Source organism: Sesamum indicum, linkage group LG5 (genome assembly GCF_000512975.1).
Source record: "Sesamum indicum cultivar Zhongzhi No. 13 linkage group LG5, S_indicum_v1.0, whole genome shotgun sequence".
Classification (NCBI taxonomy): Eukaryota; Viridiplantae; Streptophyta; class Magnoliopsida; order Lamiales; family Pedaliaceae; genus Sesamum; species Sesamum indicum.
Window position 1 is genome coordinate 6191702 of NC_026149.1, and position 20727 is coordinate 6212428.

The 20727-nt window shown below is 39.4% G+C and overlaps 2 protein-coding genes across 2 annotated transcripts; one reads left to right on the forward strand and one right to left on the reverse strand.

The window, feature by feature from the left end:
• LOC105162179 lies at window positions 372-2179 on the forward strand. Its single transcript, XM_011080146.1, has 3 exons — window positions 372-398; window positions 461-859; window positions 917-2179. The coding sequence occupies exons 1-3, from the start codon at window positions 372-374 to the stop codon at window positions 2177-2179; spliced, it is 1689 nt and encodes a 562-aa protein (XP_011078448.1).
• On the reverse strand, window positions 14760-17463 carry LOC105162135 (cucumber peeling cupredoxin). Its single transcript, XM_011080094.2, has 2 exons — window positions 16967-17463; window positions 14760-15530 (listed from the first exon to the last, which is right to left on the reverse strand). Exons 1-2 carry the CDS (start codon window positions 17160-17162, stop codon window positions 14977-14979), a joined length of 750 nt encoding a protein of 249 aa, XP_011078396.1. The 5' UTR covers window positions 17163-17463; the 3' UTR covers window positions 14760-14976.

Sequence of the window (20727 nt, forward strand, 5' to 3'; positions counted from 1 at the left end):
CAGGGTACATTACCGAAGTCCAATATACAGATTGGCTATCCAACATTGTGGTAGTTCCTAAGCCAGGAGGAAAATGGAGAGTTTGTATCGACTTCACGGATTTGAACAAAGCATGCCCAAAGGATCCATATCCACTTCCTGGAATTGATGCATTGGTAGACTCAACCGCAGGATATGAGCTATTCTCCATGATGGATGCTTACCAGGGCTACCATCAAATTTTCATGGCAGAAGAGGATCAGAGCAAGACTTCATTTGTGACGGAAAGGGGAATATATTGCTATAAGGTGATGCCCTTTGGGCTGAAGAACGCAGGAGCCACTTACCAGCGCTTAGTGAACAAGATGTTTGAAGATTAGATCGGGAGAACTATGGAGGTTTATGTTGACAATATGCTGGTAAAGAGCTCGAGGTCGCAGGATCATATAGTTTACCTTGAACAAACCTTTGCGACGCTCAGGAAATTCAGAATGAAGTTGAATCCGATGAAGTGCACCTTTGGAGTGACAAGAGGAAATTTCTGGGCTATCTAGTCAGCGAACGTGGAATTGAGATGAACCCCGAGAAAATAGAGGCAATACTGAAGCTGAAGTTGCCAACCAACATTAAAGAGGTCCAGAAACTTACTGGTAAGCTTGCTTCTCTCAATCGTTTTATTTCAAAATCCTCGGATAGAAATCTACCTTTCTTTAAAGTGTTGAGAAAGACCAAGAATTTTGAGTGGACGGATGAGTGTGAACAAGCGTTTCAAGACTTAAAAACATACCTGCGCTCACCACCGCTACTAGCAAATCCAAAGGGAAATGAGGTGTTTTATGTATACCTGGCTGTTTCGGAGAATGCAGTTAGTTTGGCGTTGGTTAGAGAAGAAGCGGGGGTGCAGAGTCCGATATATTATGTGAGCAGGATGTTGTAGGGAGCGGAGAAGGAGTATGTGCAGATCGAGAAGCTAGCACTTGCGCTTATTGTAACAGCCCGTAAATTGCGACCTTATTTCCAAGGTCATCGCATAGTCGTCCTAACCAATCATCCGCTCCGTAATGTACTGGCGCGACCAGAAGCCTCGGGTAGGCTTGTGAAGTGGGTAGTAGAGCTGGGGGAATTTGATATTGAATATCAAGCACGTACGGCATTGAAAGGACAAGTATTAGCAGATTTTATGGTTGAGCTCATTGGTGAGCCTGAGATCGGGTCCAGGCTGGACAAGTGGATGTTGCACGTGGATGGATCCTCTAATGCGGGAAATGGAGGAATCGGGATATTGATACAAGGTCCGGAAAATGTAGAGATCGAGGTCGCAGCACGACTATCTTTCTCGGTCACCAATAACGAGGCTGAATATGAAGCTCTTATCATGGGTTTGGAGTTGTCACTAGAAGCGGGTGCAAAAGATCTAGAAGTCTTCACAGATTCACAGCTTGTTGCTTTACAGATAGAGGGGACTTATGAGACCAAAGAAGAGCGCATGATATTGTACCACACCAAAGCAAAATCCATAATGTCCAAATTTAACAAGTGCCAGGTGCATCAAATCCCACGACATGAAAATGACAGAGCCGATTCATTATCGAAGTTTGGGGCTACTCTATCAGGAATTAGAGATCGCAAGATTACAGTGATGGTCAAGGAAACGTCCGCGATCGCCGAAGGTGTTGATGTTAATACGGCGAGCGAAAAACTATCATGGAAGGATGAAATTGTTCGATACTTGAAAGAGGGAATTTTATCGGCTGATTCCATTGCTGCACGGAGATTGAAAGCAAGATCAGCTCGTTTCACATTGGTTGATGAACAGTTATACAAGAGGACCATAGAAGGACCCTTGTTGAAATGTCTTGATCCGGAGAAAGCTGAATACGTGATGAAGGAAATTCACGAAGGAAGTTGTGGGAATCACTCTGGGGGAAGGTCATTAGCACAAAAAGTTATCAGTCAAGGGTATTTTTGGCCAACCCTGGTGAAAGACACAAAAGAATTGGTCAAGAGATGCGAGGCCTGTCAAAAGTTTGCAGCACAAATTCATGCACCAGCGACCCAAATGGAACCAGTTAAGATCACTTGTCCCTTCGATCAATGGGGGATAGACATCTTAGGACCTTTCCCCACCGCGCGATCTCAGAAGAAATTCATTGTGGTGGCTGTGGAGTATTTTTCTAAATGGGTAGAAACAGAGGTGTAGCTAAGGTGACAGAGGGCAATATGATCGAATTCATATGGAAGAATATCATATGCCGATTCGGGGTCCCTAGAGTCTTGATTTCAGACAATGGCATTCAATTCCAAGGGAAGAAAATCACGAATTGGTGTAAAGAGCTGAAGATTCAGCAAAACTTCACTGCAGTAGGACATCCACAGTCGAATGGGCAGGTCGAGGTCGTTAACAGGACCATCCTTCAGCATTTGAAAACAAGGTTAAGTTCTAAAGGGTCATGGTTGGATGAATTACCTGGAGTCCTGTGGGCATACCGAACCACACCTAGATCCTCAACAGGTGAAACTCCTTTTTGCCTTGCATTTGGTACTGAAGCTCTTATTCCTGCAGAGATAGGCGAGGAATCACATCGAGTGACTATGTATGACCCTGCAACCAATCACGAGGAGCGCTTGTTGGACTTGGAGGTGATCGAAGAAAAAAGAGAGGTCGCATACGCAAAAATGCTACATCATAAGGGCTTGATGATGAAAAGTTACAACAAAAAATTGAGGCCCAGACAATTCCAGGTTGAAGACCTCGTTCTGAAGAAAGTAGAGGTATCAAAGCATGTGGGGAAGCTTGACCCAGGCTGAGAAGGACCCTATAAAGTTACAGGATCAAACGGAGAGGCACCTACCGCCTGCAAGATATGGATGGTCGAGATCTACCTAGACCATGGAACGTTCAAAACTTGAAAAAGTTTTATGCATAATTGTGAGCCTGTTAAAGGTCATAGAGATCGCTTTTGTACCTGAGAAAGGTCAAGTTTTAGGTTAATGAAAAGTCATGTATACTGTATCTGGAAAAGATCGTTGGCATGTATAAATATCGTGTGCTTTTTTCGCAATTATCTTGTTGAGCATTTAGTTTCTGTTTAATTCTGGAATCTGCAAAAGATCACAGGATCTGAAAAGGATCATTCGATATGAAAAAGATCGTAGAATCTGCAAAAGATCACAAGATCTGAGAAAGATCGTTCGATTTGGGAAAGATCGTAGAACCTGTAAATGATCATTCGATCTATAAAAGGCGTGACCTGTGGAAGTACTTGGAAAACATTGAATTGGTGTCAGATCTAAATATTCGAGAACATTGTTTACACATCTTTCGAATAATTAGAAGTACTATCATGCATTGAATTGTTGGAATTGATAAATATGGCCAAAGTTCCAAAATCATTACAAAATATGCGATCAAAAAGCATGAACAGTCAAAATGTGATTGATTCTCTAACCCTTGATTTATACAAAAAATTCAGTATTTGCAGAAATTCTGGTCACAAGGTCGAGCAATCGAGCTCATTCATCCATGGCCTCCACCTCATCCATTAAGCTTGCAAACTCAGTTCCTTCAATCTGAGGAGACGGCTCTACAGGGTATGGTTGGAAGTTCTCATCCACGAAGGGGTTGAGTTGGTTCTGGTCGAACCCTTCAGCAAATACCCCTAATTTATTGGCTTGAGCCTTGCACTTGTTGAAGCCCTGCGTCATGTAGATGCTCGCCTTGATCTCGACCGCAGTATCGAAGACTGGAGTCTTCAAGAAATCTCGGGCTCCTTCCAATCTAGCACTGCGAACTCGAGCATCAAACTTAGCAGAGTTCAAGAACTCCTCCCGACCTTTTGTGCGACCTTGAATAAGACCTGCTTCTTGACCAGCTGAAAAGCCAGACCCCTCTTCACGCGCCCTGGCGACCTCGGCACCATGGGATTCCACGATCGCCTTCAACCAAGCGACCTCCACCTCTAAACCTGTCTTCACCTCATCAAGACGCCGACGCTCCTCTCCCCATTCCTTCTCTTTCGCCCGGAAGTTACTTCGGATCTCCCGGTATTTTTCTTGAGCCTCCTGGCGACGCTTGCGGAGGACGGTGCATTTTAGTGACAATGATCGCATGAACGACCCGGCCTACGGAAATGGTACATAGGATCAGAAGTGAAGAAGTTGAGACAAGTACGAAAGTCGAAGCAATTACCTGCGCCAGGGCATGAGCACCGTATTGCTCCAGTTGAGGGTAGGGGCAGGATAGAAGTGCAGCTTGGTCGTGGGGTAGGTTGGTGTGCCTGTAGATCTCGTAAGATTCCTGCCCAGCCTCGCTGTTCAGGATAGTGCTATGATCCGAGACCTTCCAGTTAGGTGCAAGTCGGGCCTCGGTCAGTTCAACGGATTTTTGAGATTCTGTGCGATGAGTGGCCAGGTGTCACAGGCGGACTCTCTTGTCACGCAGCGGAATATATTTTTCGCCCGTGCGGCGTCTCAGGTTTCACCCAACCTTCGACCAGCCTTCACACATCTCAGAGTTTATCGATTGTTCATCGCGTGTCTTCGACACTGAAGCTCACTAGCACGACATCTGAACGCATCCCTGCGCAGCACCGCGTGCCCTTGCGCTCGCCTATCCAAAATGCCCATGTTCGTCGAGGCTCTCGGCACGCACGCCTTAGCGTCTCTTCGCGGCCGGCCCCGACTAGCTAGTCTGCCGCCATGCGTCTCGCCCACAATCTTGGAACTCGCCGACGCATCCCTCGATGGCAAGGAGCATCCTCGCTCCGCCTCAGCATTACGGTGCTCCGCATGCGCCCGCAACGCCCGTCTCAAGTCCAACGCACACTCGGGCCATCCTCGGCGCACGCCTTCATCGTGGCCGTCTTTCATGCCTCGCCCGAGTATGACCACATCTTAAGTCCGAGGCCCACATGATATGCTGACATCCTGCCTTAATCCCGCATGGCATGCCCGACATGCCTTCCTGCCTTTCGGCATGGCTACATAATTTGCCCACAGTGCGACGTCGCCCCACGATTGCTCATCTTAGCCAACGGACCTCCATGGACGGCTAGAACCCAATAGCGCGTGCCATGAGTTGGATCATGAGGTCTTGGAGTGCGTACCTCGATCACCCATTCGCACGAGAGGTGTTGCCCCAAATATCTTGCAGCCCGTGGAGCAACCTTGCACGTCACACGGAACCTCTCGGCCGCATTTGTGCCCAACGTAGGCCGTCCTGGCCCTACAGCAACCTTGCACGTCACACGGAACCTCTCGGCCGCATTTGTGCCCAACGTAGGCCGTCCTGGCCCTACGCCGCCCGTCTGGTTCCCATGCCTTTCGGGGACTCTAAACACTCCTTTGAGATGCCTAGAGCCGGCCCTTGGAGGCCCCCAACATGCCCCCAAGAGATGCTCATTTAGTGCCGACGTTGCCTACCGCCACTGCCGTCGTGCACGGGGAGGGCTGGCTGGAGCTCACCGCATCATACCCCCCTTATAATAGGCTTAAGAAAGTTTTTCCTATTTCCAGCAGTAGATATTGAAAGGGGTTGAGGAGCGCACTTTTTTCGCATCTCCCTCAACCGACGTCCAAATCACGTGTCTCTTGAACCGTAGCGTAGCCTACAACTTCTACATCATAACTCTTGAATTTCAGCCCCATCCGATCATCCATTGCTGAGGAATTGCCCACGCAATATTCTGAAATTACAGTCTCGCCACTGCACTGGCAGACTCTGAAGATCGTCGTCGTTTCCTACCCAAACGGAACCGTCTACCTCTGAAACATCTTAGAGGTGTTCCCAACACTCCAAGGATCTCGCCATAGAAACAATTTTTGCAAATCTCCAAAGATAAAGCACTCTGCTTCACACATTTCTCTCCTGCTCGCGCACAGGGTGGCGCCTGATCGTCGCCCTTATATCTCCTTGCCCAAACGTCCTCGGAATGACTTCATACTTGGCGGATAGCATCCCCACACATCAAGGAAGTTCCCATACGAACAGTTTTGCAATCCCCAATCGGTAAGAGTCTCTGCTCGAAGGCCGTTTGCGCACCTGCGTGCCGGTCGGCATCCCCTAGCCGCCCGCACGTCCTCTACAAGTCACTGCCGGCCGTCTTGCCTAAGGAGCGGCCAGTGACACCAGGGCAGACAACTCCCACTCCTCGACCTCCTTCAAACATTTCAAATTTTCATCTTCGGCAGCTCGAGCAGCGGCGGCCTCCTCTTCGGATCGCTTGTGAAAGAGTGGTCTCCTATGCTTTGACTTAGAAGGCGACCTGTGCTTACGTTTCCGATGGCGGCTAGGACCAGCAGCTTCGCCCTCAACCTACGAGCCGACCATCTCGGTGCTGGGGGAAGCACCTCGACCTGGATGAGGAGGAAGGTCATGAGGTTGTATCTCCTCGCTGCCGATGTCAATCGGAGTGTCCGGCCTTTGTGCGTCAGCTGTTGGAGTCGCCGATGTATCAGGATTAGGTCGCTGAGGAGTAGTGTGACGAGGAGCCCGATCCTGTGGAGGAGTGGACTGTTGAGCTTGTTCCCGGGCAGCTCGCTCCTGGCGAGCTTGAGCACGTGAGTCAAGCGACCTAGCATAACTTTGGTCTCTGCAAAATTACGACCTCAAAAAGTTAGCAAATAAGAAGAAAAAAGGAAACCAGTAGAGGGGATAGTGAATCACCTAACGACCCGGTGATGGGTACGGTGGCACGAGACAGGCGCACGAGACAGAAAATCTCTTCAGTCAGCAACTTTTTTGGAAAAAATGGGTTAGAAGTGAGACTATTAATCAAATTCCTATCTAGACCCTCTCCTTCGGTAATCGGTTCAGGTTTTTCTACGGACCACTTGAGAGTAAAAGGCCACTGTTGGCCAGGTGGAGGTCGAACAAAGACGAAGCGATCCTTCTAAGGACCGGTATTGGACTTAAGAGGCTTTAGATATCTACATTGTCTACGAAAGGTGAGGTAGAAGAAACCCCTATTGGCCGACCTAGTGGAAGTGGTGAAAGAATAGACCGACCAAAAATTATCAAAGCTGGGGTCGAGGTCGAAAGCTTGCATTATTATGACAAAAAGTACAATGTGGCTAATGGAATTGGGGGATAACTGCATGGGATTTAATCTTAATCCCCTAAGTATGCGAGCTACAGGGGGAGCTAAAGGCAATCGCAGACCGGCCTCGAAATGGCCAATAGATAAAGTACAGAAACCTCTAGGAGGTGTATGCATGCGATCAAAGGAACGGGGGATCAAGACCTCAAAATCATGCGGGATGAAATACTTTTCCTTTATTTGGGAAATGGATTGTTTCACTTTGCTCACAATACCAATCCAAGGGCTGTTATCTAAAGATTGTTGGTACCTAACATGCCTAGGGGTCTCGTCATCAGATGAGTTATTGGAGGGATTCGACCTAGACCTAGACCTAACTACAGAAGGACCCTCTGGTTGTTCATGCAAAGGGGAAGTCGCAGAAATAGAAAAGAAAAAGCTCGAGTTAATGGAAGACATGGTACCTTGTTGAGGTCGAGGAGGCAGGTCGCTGGGAATCTGGCAACGATCTCGAGGGCGAAGTGATGGAGCAGGCGGATTTTGAAAGGAAAGGGTATATATAGGCCACTGTGTGGAAAGACGCGCCCTGCTGAAGCGAGCGGATGGATGACAAGTGGCGCTTCGGTGATCGAGCCGTCGGTTGGATGGATGACACGTGGCGATTCATTAATGCAACGTTTGGACTTATGGTAGCAAGACCTTTCGGTTACTGATCTTGGATGACGATACATATGCAAAGCTTCAACCCTCGGCTATCAAATTGCATCAAACACGCGACCCTGTAGGGATTTCTTTCGACCTAAATTGGAAGAGATATACTTCTTCCCAATGCAATAAATCACATTTGGAAGAAGTGAGGGAATTGTGATGAGGGTGTCACGAAGAGATGCTGATTAGAACAAAACTTTGCCGGTTGGTCGCGTATAAGATCGCAGATCGGTGCGAGAAAAAGACATGAACAAGATCGCAGAGTTAGATCGCAGGATTGCACGGGGCACATTGTGGCTTGATGACGTCTTAAATTGGGCCCCATGAACCCGAATCCGACCCATATTATCCATCGGACAGGTGTCCACCGGGAAAATAGCTGAGTCATTGTATGGATGAGCCTGAAGCCGACACCTGTCCAACAGGAGGGTCCCATCTTCAATCGCCTATAAATACCCCAAGTCCACACTGAGAGAGGGTACACTGTTCATCTACACTTATATTTTAGATCGCCGAATTTTACTTTCGATCTCAGCATCTGACTTAAGCATCGGAGCATCGTCGTCGGGGCGATCCCGACTAGCTTTGTGTTTTGTTTCCAGATAACAGGTCCAAATCGGTGACGTGGGTGGTCGAGATCATTGATCAAGGTCAAACGTGATCGAGGCGGATCACTCTCCTCAACAGCTTTCACCAGATTGCCCATTTTCGAAAAAGTGCCAAACTAAACGATCAACAGGAAGTTGGAGTGAGTGGAATGGCTCGTATAATGTCAACATCTTCAGCGCAAAAAAATTGTTTAAGAAGCTCTTCGTTCCAACAGTTGGAGTTCTGAGAAATAAGCTTGGAAATTGTTATCGTCTCCAATGACATTGATACTAGAGAGAGAAATCGAAATGTATACAAATACGGACACCAACCAAATTTTGACTGAACGCCCATCTCCAACCGACCACCTGCAGCCTACTCTCAAGATGTGTTGTGTCGATAGAATACCCCAACCAACCAAATTAACAAGGGCGTGCGAGTTATTTGCTTTTATTGAGTAAAATTTAGCATTTATGATTTCATAAACAATATGATTAGTTTATGTTGTTCTACTATTGGCCTTGCTAATGTAGCCCATATCTCAATATGTTTAGGAATCATAGTAAGTCACCAATTAGTGAAGATTCTATTCATTCCAACACTAGTTGACGTCGACATAATGTGACCACGCAAGTCAATTTGTCAGAATTATGTTGTTTGGGCTATATATTGTTACAAAAACATCATTGTTATAAAAACATCATGGACTAGCTTTAATCCTGGACGAAGGTTCAAATGTTAGTTTTGCCTTAATAGTCGGTCTCGGGCGAAATTCAATGAACTCACTTAATTCCACCGTCCATTTGACCATCCTTTCAAAGAGCTCCGAACTTGATAACACTTGTATCAAGGGATGGTTCGCCAACATGATCACTTGATGTGAGTGGACGTAAGGTCTTAACTTCCTTGCGGCAATCACTAAAGAGAGGGCTAACTTTTCAATTTGGGAGTATCTAGACTCAGCTCCTTGTAATACCTTCCTAACATAATACACTGGTGGTGTTCTTTACTTTCTTATCGCACAAAGACTGAGCTAACAACACTTTCTAAAGCCACCAAGCAGAGGTAAAGTGTTTCTCCTGTCTTTGGTTTTGTCAACAATGGTGGTGAAACCAAATACTTCTTCAATTTATCGAATGCTTCATGGCTAGTCTTGTTCCATTCAAACTTTGCTAAAGCTCAGGACCTTGAAGAAAGGCCCTTGTTCGCGGATCGCGAGATAAATCGATTCAGAGCTGCCAATCTCCCCGCGAGTTTTTGCACCTCTTTGATCGATTTTGGTGGGAACATGTCCATGATGGCATTGATTTTTTCGGGGTTGGCTTTTATTTTCCTCTCGAAAATCATGTATCTGAGGAACTTCCCCCCTCTCATCCCGAAAGTACACTTGGTAGGATTTAATTTCATGCCAAAAGTTCAATGCTTGGAAGCACTCTTTCAAGTCCTTGATGTGGTCTTGCTCTTTCACACTCTTAACCAACATGTCATCTATGTACACTTCCATGTTTAGGCCGATCTGATTTTGAAACATGTGATCGACAAGTCGCTCTTATGTCGCTCCCTCGTTTTTCAAGCCGAATGGTATGACGTTGTAGCATAAGACCCCTTGATCCTTAATAAGGCATGCTTTTTTCAATGGCTCTTAAGGGGTTTTCCTCGATTCGTGGCTCATGTCAGTCATCTTCCTCTTTTCTTTTCATCATGTTGTTCTACCTAGCATCTCTCGAGATCTTTTTAGGGAAGTGTATACCCCACTCACAGGTTTCAGTGTTGAGATGATTGAGCCATTAGGGGAAGTGACATTACTGTTGGCTCTCTAATCATACCCAAAGAGGTCCACTAAAATGGTTAAGATTTTTGTGGTCAAGGCTCCATCCGCCTACAATATTATCTTGGGAAGACCGAGCTTAAACCTCTTCCGTGCTATAGCATCTACTTTCCACATGAAACTTAAGTTCCCCACTCCTGATGGTGTAGTGAAAGATGTAGGAGATGAACGAATAGTGATAAAATGCTACACAAGCTAGGTCTTGCAATGCCTAGTTGGACATATACGTTATAGAAAATTATGTCCGCTAAACATCCATTGTCTACTAGGACTTTTTTAACCCCAAAAGTTGGAAAGCGTGGCCGAAAATGACCAATGAGTCATTGTTTTGATTTTTCATTGGGTCCAATTCTTGCCAGCTAAATGAAATTTTCTCTTGCTTTTTCGAGTTAACATTATGGACTTGAATGGGGGTTTGTCAATGGTTTCCCCTAACTGCTCGAGCTAGTGCCTTTCTTGCACTAACGGAGTCCCCCCCCAATTGGGCCTCCTGAAATCACGACGACAACACCTGTTGTAGGGAGATAGTCACCATTTGGAGCTTGAGTGGAAATTGGGTCTTGGGGTTGGCGACTCGACCCTTGATTTGCATATTCTTTCAAGTGTCCATATTGAATCAACTTTTCTATCTCATTTTTCAGGTGGTGATATTCCTCCGTCTTGGGCCCCCTATCCCAGTGAAAACGACAATACTTGTCGAATTTGAGTTTTTTGGGGTTATCTTTCATCTTTCTCGGTTATCGATTGATTAGCCTTGTTGTTCCGTCACGACTAAAATCTCTCCCATGGATGCATTAAAGGGGGTGTAGTGCCTGAACCCCATCAAAGGTAAATTTTGCATTCTTCCTTCTTTTTCGATTCTTTTTCCTCATTTTGACCTTTCCTCTTGACACTAAGAGGAGTGTATGACGCATTAGACTCTCAATCCTGATGTATTTTTGTGATTGCATGAGTAAGTCTTCCATAGAGCTAGGGTGCTTACCGGCTATAGACTTCTTAAATCTTCTTGGTAGCAAGTTTTGTTGAATGATGTTAGCCAATAACTCATGATTAACATGGGGGACCTCATGTATCGCCTCTACAAATCTTTGCATGTGGTCTCTCAAAGGCTCATTCTCCTTTTGGAGGATGGTGAATAGGAATGCGGCCGTTTTCGAGACTCTCTTGTTCATGAAAAAGTGATGCAAAAAATATTGAGTTAACTACTTGAGGCTGGAGATAGTTCCAGCAGGCAGTTGGTTGAACCACGCTAATGCAAGTTGGAAAGCATGGTGCGAAAGACCTTGCAATAGGCGGCATCACTCAAGTTGTACCAATCAATTTTAGTATAAAATTTATCCAAGTGTTCTTACGGGTCTCCTGTTCCATCGTATTCTGAAAAATTCGATACTTCAATGTCCGTTGGGATTGCTTCGGCTAAAATTGTAGGATCGAAAAGGCTTCATGCGGAGGAGCGATGGGAAAAGGCAAATAAGGATGTCCCACTCCCCTCGATGAGAGGGGAGCGGAGTGTTGCTACTATTGGGGGGATTTGCTCTTGCATCTGAGCGACTTCAAGTCGAGAGACTCTGTTGTTCACCTCTTCCTACCTCTGCTCCTACTCCTAGGGAGTCGAGGAATATTCTCAACTTCGGCGAGGGGAGGGAGGGGGAGGATTGACGAGGTGATGAGCCGCAAATTGAGCCATTGCTTATGCAGCCACTCGTGTGGATGCATCGCGGATCAAGGCTAATAAAGCTTCTCACATCAGTTGTATCATTGCTTCTTCGGGTAGAACACCTGGAAGGGGTGGCTGTACATGGTGGGGTGGTATGATTCTTCCAACGAGTGGGGCTTGTTCATGGGTTGGTGTTTGATCACTGGTGGAGCTTAACCTGCTCCATTCACTTATTTTTCTTAGGTGGTATCCATCCCATGAACATCGCGAGCTCAGGATGAAACGAGAATGTTTTCCTCTCCGCTCCACTCCGCTCCCCTCTTACCTGGTCTGCATTTTCAAAGGTAATGTTTTCCTATAGACAACGCCAATGATGTGGTTGAGATTTTGATGAAAGGATGAAAAGAGAATTTTAACTTCGACACAATAATCACTAGGTGAAATTAATTCTAGAGTGAGAATTTTTGGGAAAGAAGGTGTTATGTATGGTCAAATCAATGAATTGTAAACTTGCTTAAAAAATAATATTTGGGGTATTTATAGTGGTATTGAAATTAAGTAGTATGGTAAGGTGTACGTATTTAGTGTGTGGCTTATATATATAAATTACTTTTTTACCTTTATAAATAAATATTTATTACCAACATACACATCATTTTCTTACCAAATTAACTTATTAGTGAATTTTAATGACACGTTGCCCGTTGGTCAATAAACTAAAACTAATTTCTTAAGTTTCAATAGGTGCAAATTGAGAAATTTAAATAATGAACTTAATTAATTTTATCCAAATGACGGACATATATCAATAAAATTTTAAATAAGAATCTTGAACTAATCCAAATAGTAAACCAATAATATTAATTTATTATAAAATCGAGACAAGTTCAAAATAAAAATGAAGATGTAAGAGTTGGTAAAAATAAATGAAATTAAGTATAATATATCTACCTTTTATTTAGATCTATTAAGTATCATTTTAATTTCCATTTGCATTCAACTTTGATTTGATGAATTTTTAATAATTTGAGTTCAAACAAATTTTATTTATTTCATGTATTAGTCAAATTTAACTAAATTAAGTTAATTTGTATTGTTTTTATTTCCTACATATCAAGTTAAGTTTTGCTTAATTTGATCGTAAACTTAATTTTGAGCAATTACAAAATCGCCATGGAAAACTCTAGCATATTTGATCAAAATTTCAATACGTAATTAATATAAATAAAATATGTAATGAAATGATTGTATACTATTTATTTTCTTAAATATTAAATATTTTAATCGATTAAGTTTACTGAAAGTTTACAAATGCAATAATTTTAAAGTAATGAATAAATGAACATTTTGGGGCTTAAATTATATCAATGCCCATGGGTATTTTAGAGTATTAAGTCATTATCCATACCCATAAATATTTCAGGGTATTAGACCCTATCCACACCCACTCATTTAATTTAATGATCTAGGATAGGGTAAGATATTTTACCCATTTGAGAGGGTATTTGTTGTGAAAATTGTATGATTTATATTTATAATCATATCTCAAAACAGCTTTACATATAAAATTATCATTATATAAATTATCACAATTACATATAGTAAGAAAATGAACAAAATAAACTTAGAAATTAGAAAAGTTACACCGATGGAGAGTCACGACACTTATCGCTGACCTAAAGCCATGATTGCCTCCATACGTGCAGGTTTTAACGGTTACCCATGACTCCAGGATAAAATCTCATTAGCTCTCAGCAGTGTCTCATCTTATGTGCACGACAACGAGGAGACTAGGAATTTATATTAAGTGGAGTAACTAAAACTCATAATATTATAATAAATCCAATTATAAATAGGCCACATAAATATATAAAATGTAACGGTCAAATACTTATTAAACCTTATAAAATCACAATTAAATTATTATAATAATGAGACCATAAACTTCAAAGATCAAATAAAATATTAGAAATAATTTGATAATTTAAAAAATTTTAAAGTTTATTTCCAACGGGTACGAGTATAGAACTCAAAAATTATTTTTTAGAAATAGATAAAATAATACTATACCCATTATCAAGCCTGCCCTTCCCCTTCTAAATATCCCTTTTGAGGAGATATTTATGCATATTGTCATCGTTCCAAATTTTCAATCTATGCTAACAAGTGTGCAATTACTATTTCATCCGTCATTGGACTCCCTTTACATGGCTATTGTTGAGGGGCAATTTGGAAATATCGGTCTTTTGGGATGAAAATTCTTTCTTACATACCCTCAATATTATTCTTATTCCCCATCAAAAGCCCAAGAAGATGAGATGGAGAAATGCACCTCAATGATGGAACCTTATTTCTGTAAAAGATGAATTATGGATTCGACTACCAGAAGGGTTAGAGAATCAACTTTTAATCCTTCTTTTATAAGAAAGAGATAATTGCACTCTCATTCCTTGAGATTTGACGTATTTATATATAGACTCCTGTTATTTGAAAAACTATATTTAGTACCCTTAAAGTTTGTTTTGTATAACAAATAGGTTCACCAGTTAATAAAAATTCGTTGAATTTGTTGAAATTGTTAATAAAAAAACCTGAATGATAATTCATATTCACTCCTAATTGGCTTATTGCAGGTCAAACAAATTTTTTGTGACTTAACTACTCTCCTCACACGTATTAACATGTGAAGATGTGTATACATAAAAAAATTATTAAATATACAATAAATGAGTAATAAGTCAATAGGTAGTAAACATGGGCTTTTATCCAATTTTTTATTAATACCATCAAATTTGGTTAATTTTAACTAACGAAAGGATTTATGTGTTAGATAGAAGCAAACCTCATGAGTACCAAATGTAATTTTCTAAACCACAGAGAGCTTATGTGTAACTAACCAAAATGATGAAACGCAAATCAAGTTAGAATGGTTAGAGCTAGATTGTGTTGCAATGGAGATGAGTTCAGAAGAATTTCACAGCCGGTAAACCAATAAGCATTATTAGTCCACAAACAAGTCGCAAACATCAAATTCTCAGTCCAACAAATGAAATACAACCAAAACAAATGATCCCATCACACGCCTATGCATGCGCACAATCAACATTATGAACGCCACAACTAGAAGTATACGTAAGTGATGATACCAATAAATCATCTACTTCATCTATAAAAGAAGTCTAGATCATGAGGCCAAAGGCGATGGACGCAAACATGATAAATGGAGCACTTATAGTTGTGAGGGTAGCAGAGTTGGAAGGCGGCGGTGGGCTCACCTCCGATGGAGGGGAAGGTGGAGGACTGGATCCGGGGGATGCTCCTGGAGTCGGTGATGGAGGAGGAGTGGCACTGCCGCTAGGCGTGGGAGCTGATGATGGTGCTCCTGGTGCTGATGGTGAAGGTGATGGAGCTCCTGGTGCTGACGGTGAAGGTGATGGTGAAAGTGATCCTGACGGTGCCGGCGTTGGAGCTGGAGAGGGCGGTGTGGTAGGGGAAGACGGTGCAGGAGCCGGAGCTGTAGGGGTTGAGGCAGCAGTTACATTGATAGCCAGTTTTTGTCCCAAGGAACAATGCTGGCCGAATGTGCAAATGTAGTGATGCTCGCCGGTGGAGTTGAGAGTGAAACTGGCCGGGCCGACTGTTGCGAGCGCAATGGGGCTGTTGGAGCTGCATCCGTCATATCCTGCCTTTGTCACATAGGCGGCATCGTGTAGCCCTGTGCTGAAGTTGAACACTGCAACAGTAGCCAAATTATTACATGTTAGAAGGCAGTTGATCCCATAACTCCACTCTATTTGGGCCATGTTATTTTACAGTAAACTGCTCTTCCATTGCATAATCAATGCAGTGTATTAGAATTCCAACCATCTTAATTGGTTATGAATTCATAGATTGAGCTCAAGTTACAGGAATTGGTCCAAAATTTATTGATATTTTGAATCAAAAAACCAAGCGGCAATTTTAAAATTGTTATTGAAAATAAACGTTAAATGACATCGGCCTTACGATCACAACATAATTACTAGCAACAAGAACTGAGTTATCTCTATAAGTGACACGTACGTATCGACAACGATTACTTATCGTCACAATACATCAGCAACAAACGTTTGTCACTAATTATTTATACTGAGGACTTTTATAAAACAGAAAACTCGTTATTGTGTAATAAAAAAATTATTATCACTTAACATATATAATCACCAAAGTAAAATTATCATTTAATTTTTTATCAGTAATTTTTTCTGTATTTTAAAAGCTGTTAAATAGTTAACTTTACTTAAAAGAAAATACATAAGTATATGTGAAATTAAAAAAAAGTCAAAGAGTAACCCCACAAGATATCTCCAGATCCATCCATTCAGATGGAACTTCCTGTCCTAACGAAATTATTCCAATATTCTAAATTGATAATTCCTATTTTTCAGAAGACCTCTCCAAATAAAATTTTATTTTTCAAAGGAAAATTTTCCTTCTCAAAATTGGATTTTTTCAGGGCATAAAAAATACACATAATTCTTTTATTTTATTTTATTTCATATCTTATCTAAAACTCTTGTAATATGAAGGCAAATACGAAACTGTAAATATTGGGATAATTTGGTCAATAATTTACGAAAATTTTACTATTAATTTTTCATACGTATGGTTTAATTAGTCTGTAATTATTAATTGACAAAATTACATTTTTAGCCCCATAAAAGAGGAGTTCTAACACTTTTAATCTTTTATTTTATAAAAATTTTGAAGTGGTGTCAAGATTGAAAGAATTCAACATATTTATTCATATATTTTAAGGAATTTGTAAATTTTCAGACGGTAAGAATTCGTACATTTGTTTGTGTCCTTATTGTCTATTTTTCTTTAATAGAAATTAATCTTTTAAATTTTTTTAATTTTAAAATCATTTTAAAAATCTCGTAAAATGAAGAAAGCGTCGAACTTTTTTATTTTAGGAGAAGTAAAAAGTGGTGATATGTAAGAGTATAGTTTTGCCTTATTGATCATTTACATATGCAACCATAAAAAGTAATTAAAAGAAAATAGTTGAGAAACGTCACATATTTAAGGATCTAAATTAATTCTTGAAAAAAATAAGGAAATTCGAAATTTTGAACGAAATCTAACATTACCTGAAAATAAGTAGAGAGAGAGAGAGAGATTTATTACCCAGAACATCTCCGACTTTGAATTCATGCTGAGAAGCCCAGGTGGAGTACGCGACGGGGCCGCCGGGAGGAATCGTCCAGCCCAAGCTGTCGCCGACCACATATGTGGCTGCATCGGCGTTTCCGACCAGCTGACCGAACACCGCCGCCGCCGCCAGCAGCACTGCAGCCAAAAGCAACCGGCGATTGAATGCCATGATAATAGAATGAATTAGTTGAGTTATAGTGTTCTCTGGTCGTCCCTGAAACTGAATCTGAATGCTGATTTTTCCAAAGTACAAGTTTGATTGGTGTTTGTGGACTGGGGCTGCTGCTTTTTCAACTGTCCAATATCAATACAGCCACCACACCCTATTGTGTATGCGGTAGCCCGTGTGGAAAAGTCCCACGTAGAGAGAGAGAGAGAGTGGCTAAATTGACTGCAGCTAAGAGCTAACTCAAAACATATACATGTATTTATATAGTAAGAATGGGGTTGATGAGAGAGAGAGAGAGAATGGGGTTGATGTGGGGGGGACTGGGTCTGACAAGTGCGGACTAGTTGAACTGCTCAAACACTCAAATTTATGTGGGTAGATAGACTGCTTTATGGAGTGGATTTGATTTTCTTTTTTTTAAATTGGGTAAATTATAAAATAAATTAGAATGAGTCCTTTCTGAAATTGTTATAATTATAAATACTCTTTGTAACAAATATTCTCTTATAATGACTGTCACAAGAGATATTTGTTACAAATATCCTTTTGAAATTACGAATATCCTAACAAACACCCTTATAACGAATGTCATAAGAAGGTATTTATTAAGATCTTTTACATTTTTCAAATGAGAAGAAAATAATTGTAAATAAAATAAATATCAAAACAGCCCGTTATAATTTACCCTAAATTATATTATATTTGAACCAATTTGACTATGCAGTTGAGCAGTTAGAAATGTTTTTGGAGCACAAACATAATTTTTTGTATTACCTAAGAAGTCATTGCAACTACTTTAAATAAGCACTTATCAATTTATTGTTGAAAAAAGAGTTTATATCTTATACGATTTAAATTAAATTGATTTTATCCAAAAGGTTATAAGCAATTGTCTATCAACTTTTGTAGCTAATTATTACAATTATAAACATTAATATGTTTTTCTAAACTCTCCTATTTGATCTTTTTTCTCTTTCAACTTTTGTTTTCAAACATTTAACTTTTACTATTGATTAACTTACAACTTTCTTCACATCTTATTTTTACCGTGTTTAATACAATTTACCCCACTTTGTGATACTGCAAATGAACAAATTACCCCTCAATAAATAAATTAAAATAATTTACCAATGAGGTAAATTGGTTCATTTTGAAAAATACAGGAAGGTAAATTGTTGTATTTTTAAAAAGGGTAAAATACACTTTGCCTTTTGAATTATTTGTCATGTAACATTTACCCCCCTAAACTAATAAATGTAACACTTACCCCCTACAATTAAATTTTTAGATAATATTGCCTTATACTATATATATATAGTTCAAAGAATTTCTTTTTTTAGCAGTTTTGCATTTTATTTTTAATTAAAATTTTCTTAATTGAAAAAATATCTTTTATGTATAGTAAAGTAAAATACAATTAGTGGGTTAAATAATTCAAATTTTAATTTTTTTTACAAACTCAAAGTTAAGTAATGAATGAGTATAATAAATACGCACAAAAAAAATTCATGAGAACATTTTATTAATTTGATAATAAAATTAAGTTATTAACTATTTATTCTTTTAGATAAATATGAGTAATTACACATCGATTTTCTGAACATATTTTCCTTAAAAAATATGATTAAATATATTTATTTATTTATTTTAAAAAATATTTAGCTTTTGGTTAAGCATATATATTATTCAATTTCTTTTAAGAAGCATATATGAGCTGTTGGTTATATTATATTATTGTATGTCTACTATATATATATTGATTTATACTCTATTTTTAATTTAAATTCTTTATTTATTAAAAAAATTAATTAAAAATAATTTGATGATGATTTAGTAGGCAAAATACTAAAATATATTGAAAATAATATAGTTGTTCAAGGTATGAGGGGCATTTTTATTCAACCAAGGGGGTAAGTGTTACATTTATTAGTTTATGGGTAAATGTAATATAACGAATAATTTAGGGGGATAAAGTGTATTTTACCCATTTAAAAACACATGGAGATAAATTATTATTATTATTTTTTCATAAGAGGTAATTTACTCATTCACAATATCACAAGAAAATTGCTTCCATTTTCCCCTATTTTCCAGGGTAAAGTAGAAATTATTGCAAACACGCCTTTAACCCATTTTTCCAACAATCATTTTCAAAATTAAATTTCGTTGAAGTCACATTTTGGTAAAAGCTACAATTGATAGCTTTATTAATCCCAATGCTATAATTCTTTGTATAATTATCTAATATGTCCATTAAATAATTTTTTATTTCCTTTTTAACCTTAAAAATGTGATTAATTTCAAAATGTAACTATAATTTATATTTACATAATCAAATATAAAATTATAAATCTCAAGCCATTATCATTTTGTTTAAATCAATTATTCCAAAATAGCTTTGACCTTAAACTAAATTTTCCAAATGGAGATATACAACAAAATTAAATCATATATTATAATAACATTATTATATAATACTATAATTTTTTTAGCAAAATATTATAGTTCCATAATTTATTTAAATGGGGATGGCGGGATGAAATAGTCGAAACCCTCACGTTCTTTTTTCTTTTATTTGAAGCGATGAGCTATTATTATTTGAAATAAATCAACTGTAATAATTTATGTCGAATATCAACACCTAACAAAGATATTACATCAATCATACATTGATCAATAATATCAAATAAATGAAATATAGACAATTCTTATTATTACAGTAGACAATATCTACCATACAATAGAACAAAATCTCATGCATATAACGAAGTTCGAATTCATAATTTTTAAAATCATGATAACTTCACCAACTGAACTAGATTTTTTTGGTGTCCAAAACACTCCGTTGTTACTGACAAGTTGGATATGGACGGGGAGGAGCGAGCATGTGAGGGGAGCTCTCACACCAAATCCAGACAAATAAACACTTGTCCGAGTCTTAATTGGATGGCTACTTTCTTACTTCAATAGCTCACCATCTCTTATGTTCTTGGTCAGTTTCTAAATTCCCAACTTCTATGGCACTGAGCTCATTAGAAAAAAATTAATATTGGCTTCAATTTTAATAATTAAGGGCCAAAAATCGTGATAAATAATTTTTATTAATCATGATGCAAAAATAATTATTTTTTACGAAAAAAAAAATTATTTGCTATGGTTAAAAATCATGGTAAAAATATTTGTTATGACAAAATGCTTTAGCCACCCTCGCAGATACCATGACCAACAACCCTTACATAGTCATGGTCAATGTATTTACTACGGTTATTTATTTTTAACCATGACTAATGTTGTATTTTTTGTAGTGGTTATTCTTTTATTCAATGTGTTCTTGATTTAAATTATTAATATATTAAAATAATTTTAAATTTAAATACGCTCAATGATATAATATTTCATGTCAATTCAATTAGCATAATAAATTTAGTTTATTTCTGTCTTTCAAAAGAAAAAGTCATATCCCAAAGCAGATTAAGGATTGACAACAAGACGAGTTTAGGACAATTTTTTAGTCTGATTCAAAATTCATTCTATTTTAATCTTTATAAAATTCAAAATCAAATCC

Bases quoted from the DNA above. Each gene is read 5' to 3' on its own strand.
- LOC105162179 (XM_011080146.1), top strand. From the start codon at position 372: ATGGAGGTTTATGTTGACAATATGCTG. The intron at 399-460 runs GTAAAGAGCTCG...TGCGACGCTCAG, and splicing joins TTTATGTTGACAATATGCTG to GAAATTCAGAATGAAGTTGA. The intron at 860-916 runs GTTAGAGAAGAA...AGGATGTTGTAG, and splicing joins ATGCAGTTAGTTTGGCGTTG to GGAGCGGAGAAGGAGTATGT.
- LOC105162135 (XM_011080094.2), bottom strand. From the start codon at position 17,162: ATGGCATTCAATCGCCGGTTGCTTTTGGCTGCAGTGCTGCTGGCGGCG. The intron at 15,531-16,966 runs GTAATAAATCTC...CTACTGTTGCAG, and splicing joins CAAAGTCGGAGATGTTCTGG to TGTTCAACTTCAGCACAGGG.